We start from the raw sequence: 9,655 nt of genomic DNA, 5'->3' as shown, positions 1-9,655 counted from the left end.
ATGCAGTGCTAAGCAAATTCACTTTGCATATGGAACCTGGTTATAGGATTTTTGGATGATGATGTGCAAAATAATATTTTGGTACTGATCTTATGTACAAATTAAACTTAAGGCAAGCAAATCAAGTTTTATATCATACAAATGTCATAGAGAAAATAGAGATCATTGAAAAATGTAATCTCAGAACTATCTGGTGTTTTATTTGACCACTGTTTTCAGATAAACATATTTACTATTCCTACCACCAATTTCCACTGAAAACCACTTATCACCCATGTTTAGAAGCTCTGTTAAAACATGCTATTTTGAGCTATATCACTACATGATATTTTGATTTAGCCAAAGAGTTTTAAAGTTCTTTTTTTTAGGTTATCCATGTTAAGTATTGAGGAAAATCCTGTGGACACAAGGCGGTTAAATATGATATGTTATGTAACAGTGGGAAACGCAGGCACACAGACTGCACACTGGTCAGGTGTTGTTCAGGGGAGGGGTCTCCTTTATAAAAGTCTGGCCAAAGATCAACCTGGTTGTCACAGTGGGGTCATCATGGCGGAGCTGGGGATTTTCATGGCTGTCGCCATTTTTCTGGAGACTGTGTCTGCGACCTCTGTAAGTGTAAAAAAAGAAATACTACAGCTTCTATTCTTATTTAATAAAGTCTGATTATTTGTGAATTTTTTAACCATCAATCACTAATATAATATTTTGTATTGCATTGGACGGAAAGTATTCATTAGTCCATTTTACAACATATTTCTAACCTATTTCTTTGTTAAACATTCTTTATATTGCCAAAGCGTTGCATGACTGATTGATATGAAGAATTTAATTTTTAACATGCTGAAAGGAAACTAAATGCAGCGTGACACATTTGATTGGTGTACTACTATGTGTAAGAATGAAAGAAAGAGAAAAAAACCCTACCATAGCAAGTACATTTGTTGCGCTTGTTTGTGCTTGGTTGTCTGTAGCTCGGGGTGGTGTACACAGAGGGAGGTATGGTGCAGGGCGAAAACATTCGTCTTGGGTTCCGTCATCACATGGACATTTTTAAGGGGATTCCCTTTGCTGACATCCCTGGAAGATTTGAGAAGCCAAAGCGTCACCCTGGCTGGGACGGTGGGTAGACTGATTCAACTTCTCACCTTCTGGATTTTACATCTAGATCAAAAACTATAAACAATAATTAACACCACATATTTGATACATCCCATCATGCATGTCTGCCACCCATTCTTTTTTATATTTAATAGACCCAATCACAATGTTTGTTTACAATCACTTCCGGGTAAAAAAAAAAACCCTGCGTAAAATTCGCTTCTTGATATACTCTCATCTCATTCATCTAAAATGTGTGTTTGATGCTTTCATATCTCATTAATAACAACACTTTCACTAACGTGAGGTTAGAGCAGACATTTCAGATCGGACAGGCGTGCTTAACTTTATATTGTTAGACTTTATATTACGGCTGAAAGTAACAATAGAAATGAACAAGTTTGAAATTTCAATCAACCGTCAGTTTAGAAGTGATTTTTTTTGCCAGCGCTACGTTATGTTGTTTTGGTCTATTAAATTCATTGTAAAAGTTTTGTTGTATGTTAAGGAAGCCCTAAAGGGTCTTGCATACATACATTTTATTTCCTCCATTTTCACATGATAACAAGATAATCTTCTTCCGTTTTCCCGAGATAACAGGATAATTAATTTGATTGATAATGAATGAAACGTGAATTCCATCACAACTGACATTTCACCAACTTGAAGAACACTGTAGACAACACTGCAAATTGATTTTAAATGGTTAGTTACTGTTGTGAACTTACACTGTAATCTGTATATGTATGTGCAGATTGTAAAACTCCTCCCTGTAGTGGTATTCATGTTGTTGTAATATATTGTTGTTGACGATAAAGTTTGTTTAGAAATAAACAAAAACGATGTAGTTAATGAGGACATCAGGCTCACTCACAGCACAGATAAAGCTGAAGCCTTGCTAACCATCTTCTTAGATGACACTAATGTGAACATTATCTGTCATATAATAAAGCTGTTTCAGTCTGTGTCAGGCCTTGACTGAAGAGATATGTGATCGATATTCTCCTGCTCCTCTGACATTGCTACACTTAATGAAGTTTCCTGCAATGATTTAATAGACTAGACTATCGTGTTTTCTCTAGATCTCAAAGTAATTATCTTATTATCACGAGAAACTGGATCAAAATTTTCTCGTTATTACGAGAAAACATAGGAATTATTTCGTTATCACCAGAAAGCGCAAAATAAAATGTATGTAATGTATGACCCTAGGGCTTCCGTAATATGTCATGAAAACATACATCATTTATTCCTGTATGTTTCAAGAGTTACCCTGCTTTTATACTGTGTGTGTTTCTTGTTAGGTGTTCTGAAGGCCACTGAGTACAGGAAGAGATGCCTTCAGGTGAATCTTATCATGACGGATACCAGAGGCAGTGAGGACTGTCTTTACCTTAACATGTGGGTTCCTCACGGCCGCTCAGGTAAAGACTGAGAGAACCCAACAGAGTGTCGTCCGTATTTGATCTACACTACAACTGCCTCTCATTTTCTCTGTCTTCTAGTGTCCACTGATCTGCCAGTCATGGTCTGGATCTATGGAGGAGCCTTCCTGGCTGGAGGCTCCATGGGTGCAAATGTCCTGGACAACTATCTGTACAGCGGGCAAGAGATAGCAGACAGAGGAAATGTTATTGTGGTGACACTGGGATACCGTGTGGGCACTCTGGGCTTCCTGAGCACTGGAGACTCTGACTTACCTGGTAAGTGCCAATTTGTTTTTCAGAAATTATACCTACAAAATGTTGGGCTGTCTGCCAATTTTATTTATTATTCCATTAAATCAGTAATTTCTTCCGTGATTGAGTGAAAAGTTTGATCCGTGTCAGGAAACTATGGTCTTTGGGACCAGCACGCCGCTATCGCCTGGGTGCACAGGAACATCCGCTCATTTGGAGGAGACCCTGATAACATCACCATCTTTGGAGAGTCTGCAGGTGGAGCGAGTGTCAACTTCCAGGTGAGAAGCTTTTTTTCAAGATGATAGATATGAAATTAAATCAAATTCATTACTTGTAAATATAAATCGAACTAAAAACATAGATAAACGCTTTGTATCTGCCCACAGACTCTAACGTCAGACAACGACAATTTAAAGAAAATAAAACATACATAAATATATTTTATCTGCCCACAGATTCTTACTCCCCACAACAAAGGGCTGTTGAAGAGAGCCATCTCTCAGAGCGGTGTCGCCCTTTGCCCATGGGCTGTCAACAAGAACCCCCGCAGGTTTGCAGAGGAGGTACACAACTGCTTCACTGACATGTTTTATTTATTATATTGAACACTTTTTGGGAATATTTTACTGGAATTTAAAGGTGTATATAACGTCAGGGCTGTGAAGCAATTAAAGTTGATTCGAACCCTCTCCCCAGATTGCTCTGAAGGTCAACTGCCCCACTGATCAATCTATGGCTGCCTGTTTGAAGATGACTGATCCTGCACTCCTTACATTGGCGGGCTCTCTCAGTGTGGCCAGCTCACCTGATCGTAAGGGATGCACTCCACATATCCTAGTTTGCATTTACATTTTAGGAATTGTGATGCTTTATATCAGAGCAATGGAGAGAGGAAAAAGACCTGCACCCTTCGTATGCAATGGTTTTACTAGCATCCTACTGGAGAAACTGCAAATGTATTTATTGTATTTATTTCAATGCACCCGATAACTCCTCATGTTCATATAAATCATATTAACATAAATTAGCATTTTCTACTGCCATCTTTCAGGAAATTTGTTTAAAATTTGCACTGAATCTGAATGGAAACTTAAGTTTCTTAATGGAAACGTAAGTGTTGCTCAAACACACCAAAGGGACTTCAAACATTTAATTTTTCACACTGCATAATGTCATCTCAAATGTATACTTGAACATATAGCAAGGACTACAACCATGACTAAAGATATTTGCAAATTGAGTCAGGTGCGTTTTATTACTTTTATTAGTTAAGAAAATTTACAACACACACTTTTCTTCAACCACTTATCAGGGGTCGGGTCGCGGGGGCAGTAGCTTTAGCAGGGGACCCCAAACTTCCCTTTCCCGGGCCACATTAACCAGCTCTAACTGGGGGATCCCGAGGCGTTCCCAGGCCAGTGTGGAGATCTAATCTCTCCACCTAGTCCTGGGTCTTCCCCGAGGCCTCCTCCCAGCTGGACGTGCCTGGAACACCTCCCTAGGGAGGCGCCCAGGGGGCATCTTTAGTAGATGCTCGAACCACCTCATCTGGCTCCTTTCAAGGCAAAGGAGCAGCGGCTCTACTCCGAGTTCCTCACGGATGGCTGAACTTCTCACCCTATCTCTAAGGGAGACTCCCGCCACCCTCCTGAGAAAAGCCATTTCGGCCGCTTGTATCTGCAAACTCGTTCTTTTGGTCATGACCCAGCTTTCATGACCATAGGTGAAAATTTACAATATGAGACAAAATGCTATTGCATTGGATCTCGCTCCTTCTCATTTCCTCACTCCAATGTCGCCACTCTCTGCCTGTGTCTTGCATTTGGCAACATGGCTACCCGTCTCCATCCATACACTGTCTATGTGCTGTCCTCATCTTTTATTTCATCACCCTCCTCATCATCATGCACCTGAAAATAACTATCTGCACTGCTGAAAGTAGGCCATAATCTGCATCTCTTTGTTGTAAAGTGCTTTGTGCTCGGAGATGAAGTGAATCGTTTATCATATGGTTTCGATGATGCTGTTTGCATGTACGGTAGTTCTGGTGGTTTTTGACAGATCTGAAAAATGCAGAAAATCAAACCTGTTCCGAAAACCTTTAACGACGGATGAAAGTTTAGGAGTTGGTTCTTAAATGTGATTGACACAAGGTGAAGTCATATTTATTATTAAACGTAGGACAATTTCAGCTGCCTGGGTGTCACATTTTAAATATGCTACCCATATGATGGTGTTTTTTTAATGGCATTATATTTTGTTCAAACTAGCAATTTTGAGAGATTTTTTTAGTGTGTCTATTCCTTTCATATTAAGAATTAATTGTATGCACTGCAGATCTAAAAAATGGGTAATTACTCACAATAAATAACCATTCGTAAATATGCCCAAAAATTCTCAGTTTTGTCTTTATATTGTTGTAAGAACGGAAAGATTAATGACAGAAGGCATTTATATTCATTTAACGTTCATTTTTCTTTTCTTTTTCTTTTCTGTTTCATAGTGCTTTTGGATTTTAGTCATTACTGTGCCTCTTGACGGTGGCTCATAGAATGTGTTGCAAGACCCAACGTTTAACACTTCTGCGAAGCCCTTGTCCTCGACAATATGAATCGTCCGATAGTCTTTAGTCACCGATAGCTACCCTGTTTTGATCTCAGCCATAACGCTAGAGTGATGACTATTGCAGAGTGGGTGGAATTGTGGGAAATAGAGGGCGGGTCATTCTGCCCATGCGTTAATACGTTAAATAAATTAATGCATTAACTCCGCAAATTAATCATCCTGCGTTTAAACACGTTAATTTTGACAGCCCTAGTAAAAAACATACAGTCAATATATAGTGAGTGTCTGCTTGTATCTACCTCTGTCAGACCCCATTATAGGCAACCTGGACCTGTCTCCTGTGATCGACGGTGACTTCCTGCCGGATGAGCCTTCCAACTTGTTTCACAATGCGGCTGACATCGACTACATCGCTGGAGTCAACGACATGGATGGACACCTCTTCACTGGTATGGATGTTCCTACAATCAACTCCCCCCTGGTGGACACCCCTATGTGAGTTTAATCCATTTGATCAGTGAGAAACATTGAAAATTCTGTAACACTGTACTACTGTTAGAAATGTGGTATTGTGACTCTGTGAAAACGTTTTCTCTCCAGACTCTGTATAATTCATTGTTCCACAGTTTAGCTCCCTCTACCATTATCCGTAACCTTGCACCATCACTTCTTCTGTTGATTCCCAATTCGTACCTACCTATTCTCACATCATAGGAATGAACTGAACTTTTGTATAATAATCCTGTACGTTTTATTAAACCTTCAGAACATTGTTGGACGGTTCCCTGCTTAGTCTCACTTTGTTTTCAGGACTCGTAACTGCTTTCAGGATCAACTCACTGTAGGATCAAGCCGGTAGAATGATTGGTTTCAAACCACAAAAAAACGGATCAGATTGTTCTCCAACATGTGGTGCTATGGTGTTTTATCATTTTCAAACTTTCCTCATTGCAGTGAGGATGTGAAGAGACTCCTTGCTTCATACACTAAGGAGAAGGGAAAGGCTGGTTTGGAAAATGCTTACTTCACATACACCTCAACCTGGGGCTCAAACCCCAGCAAGGAAACCATCAAGAAAACTGTTGTAGAGATTGGAACAGACTACATCTTTCTGGTTCCAACTCAGGCTGCTCTCTACCTTCATGCTGCCAGCGCCACGTGAGAATAAGATCTTGATTTACAAATGTCACTGTCACTTTATTTATTAGCCCTGTTGTACCACACCTTGCGTGAAACCATGAGGAATAAAACAAGGGTATGACTTTTCTTAAACCTCAGGGAGCCCCCTCTTTGGTGTAGTCATTGTCACAACCTTTTTCTTTCCTTGTCTTACCAAAGAACTGGCCGCACGTACTCCTACATCTTCTCTCAGCCCAGCCGTATGGGCGGCATTGCCAGGCCCTACCCCAGCTGGATGGGTGCAGACCACGCTGATGACTTGCAGTACGTGTTCGGAAAGCCTTTCACCACACCACTAGGGTACTGGCCTCGCCATCGTGACGTCTCTGGCTACATGATCGCCTATTGGACCAACTTCGCCAAGACAGGGTATAAGATTTAGGAGCTTCACAGAAATCAAACAAGCCTAAATCAATCAACTGCCTCTATTCAGTTTCTCTTTTTTCTGGTAATGTCCACAGAGACCCCAACAAAGGGGAGCGTGTGCCCACTACCTGGCCTAAATTCACCAGCACTGGACACCAGTACCTGGAGATCAATTCTAAGATGAACAGGAACTATGTGGGACAGAAGTTGAGAATGCATTATGTGCATTTCTGGACCAGCGTCCTGCCCAACCTTCCCAAATCAATCTCAGAATAAAGACCTTGTGCATCACTTGTACACCTACATTGTGGACCTATAGACCTGACATATCAAATAAGTATTGGTTCATGTAAAAATAAATTAATGACAAATACAAATGATCTTTCCTTGGTTGTATAATGTGTTGGGCTTCTTGAAATGTATAATATGTGCTGGACAAATTCACTTGGCCTATGGAACCTGGGTATATCGTTTTTCGTCAGGTTTTAGATGATACTGGTATGTAATGTTTTGGCACTGAGCTTGTACAAAACTGGTGGTGCAGAAGTATGTGATCAATTGGCAAAACAAAATAAACCAATTAAAAACGAACAATAAATTAGTAGGGATTAATCCCAATGAGGTGTCCATTATGTGACTATACAGCAAGGAATATCTGTGAGTCTGTCTGTGTGTGATTAATTGACATATCTCGAGAACCGTCCAACCACTCTACTCTTGGAGGGTGTATTGCTGGGGACCCAGAAATGTGCTTTTTGTCGGAAGTGGTGCAATTTGGACATGTGACCTGTTCAATTTGAAACCAGACCAGTTCTGCATTGTAGTGTGGGGAAAAAGTCTGACAATACAAATCTGGGACAAAATCTTATATAAATACTTGAAACATCTAAGAACTTGTTATTTAAACACTCCAAGCAATAAAATATGATCTTCTTTGTAGCTTCCTTGTTGTTTCCACATGGCATTGTAAAGCTCATGAGAACAACCAATATGGGAAAAAAAGATGATACCAAGTTCAGGATTTCTACAATGCAAAAACTGTCCATCATTTTCCTGTATCAGGACACAAAAGAGTTTGAGCCATTTCAAACAAGTTTCTTTGAGGTTATCACCACTGTTGTGATATGGAAACTTGAAAAAGAAACTGGAGGAACGGCTGTGTTTAATCAACTCAAGACAAATAATTGAGATAATCGAGATGATTAAGTGAAGGCTATGCCTGTTTGACTTAGCTAGCTCAGATGACCAGGGCTACCAGCTAAATGAACTAATTTAGCTCACTTGTTAGCTGCGGTTTGTCCATGCTCCAACACTGTTGGCTATTTTCTCCTGTTCCTCAAATTTTCATACAAGGAACCATCATTTTTTAAAGATTATTTTTTGGAGGGAGTTTTCCAAGCCTGTATTATATCGGACAGAGGGGTGAGAGAGAGAGGGGGAGACATGCAGCAAAGGGCCGCAGGTCGGAGTTGAACCCGCGGCCGCTGCCTCAAGGACCTTCAGCCTTGTTACATGGGGCGACTGCTCTAACCACTGTTCCACCGGCGCCCCAAGAAGCTATAATTTAACTAAAGATTAGTTGTAATAGTTCATGTAAAATAAGTGTTGGGACAGCCAGCTAACATAGCTAACAAATTGCACAAGCCAGCATAAGGAGACAATTGCAAAAGTTGATCTAAAAATCACATCTCAAGGGTAAGCCACACAAAACATGTCAGTGTAGTGTTTTAATCTTTACCCAGAAATGAGTAAATGGCGAAAAATTATAATAAAGCCAAAAGAAAGTCAAACACAAAACCTTGGGCTTGGAGGATGACATCATTTCCCTTCTATTAAAGAGGTACGATACACTTAAATGTGTTTTTTGAGCTGTCAACTAAATTATATGTGATGAAATGCATCAATGATGGTGTTAGTATTTTCAAACCAAATTAATGAAAATCTGCATTTCATGGGTTGAAAATTGCTCAACATGCTACCTACTGTTTTAAATCAGCCCTAGCCTTGCCGTCCAGTGCTGAGGTAGAGCTGGCCTGCAGGAAGTGCATCAGAAGCCAATTGGACATTGTGGTCAAATGGTGGAATTACAAATTTCACGTCACGTGACGCCATGGGGGCTCAATTCATTAATTTGGTGCGCTAACATTTTAAAAGTCGAGAAGAGCCACACGATTAAATCACGAATGCCCCATTCAAGTTAGCTGGAGCAATTAACCGGAGCCAGCTGTCTCAGCTGGCATGAATCTCTAGTGCTCCCGCTCTGTGGGCCCTGTACAAAGGGCTCAGTTAATGGGAGGGGGCATCTGGACTTGTTGCTTGTTAGACCACACCCCCTTTTCATGTTGCAGCTTGCAGGGCATGTATAAAGCAGCTGCCAGTTTCACTTTCAGTTTCTAAATGTTTCAATTGGTGTTAGATGTGCGTCTGTGACCACAAAACCACATACACACACACACACTTTCCATTGTAAAGTAGAGAGTATCTGTGCATGTACTCAATAAAGTTATATTAAATCATTTAAAAGATACCCTGCCTCGTGTGTCCTGACTAGACACCCATATTGGTGACCGAAAGGCCTAACTACCAAGAGTTCACCACAGGCCCAATAAGGTGGAAGTTGTGCCTATCATCCTGGTATTTTTAGACGCGGTAGTTGAACTTTTTTGGCTTCATGCGCCACTGAGCAGGAAGGCACGCTGACCCACATCAAATGCTGTACCCAGGTTTCTTTATACATCCATCAGGTAGAGTGCACCAGTTGG

The 9,655-nt window shown here is 40.5% G+C and overlaps 1 protein-coding gene across 1 annotated transcript; it reads left to right on the top strand.

Moving 5' to 3' along the window:
• Positions 1-484: 484 nt before the first annotated feature.
• On the top strand, positions 485-7,169 carry LOC310959180 (bile salt-activated lipase-like; the record flags this gene model as incomplete). Its single annotated transcript, XM_083930437.1, has 11 exons — positions 485-612; positions 975-1,122; positions 2,406-2,525; positions 2,607-2,804; positions 2,931-3,061; positions 3,239-3,346; positions 3,480-3,594; positions 5,657-5,843; positions 6,303-6,506; positions 6,687-6,896; positions 6,989-7,169. Exons 1-11 carry the CDS (start codon positions 550-552, stop codon positions 7,167-7,169), a joined length of 1,665 nt encoding a protein of 554 aa, XP_083786563.1. The 5' UTR covers positions 485-549.
• Positions 7,170-9,655: the final 2,486 nt, after the last annotated feature.

Source organism: Echiichthys vipera (assembly GCF_963691815.1).
Source record: "Echiichthys vipera genome assembly, chromosome: 16".
In the NCBI taxonomy this organism is placed as follows: Eukaryota; Metazoa; Chordata; class Actinopteri; order Perciformes; family Trachinidae; genus Echiichthys; species Echiichthys vipera.
The sequence above is the reverse complement of the archived record's forward strand: the minus strand, read 5'-3'. Positions and strand labels throughout refer to the sequence as shown.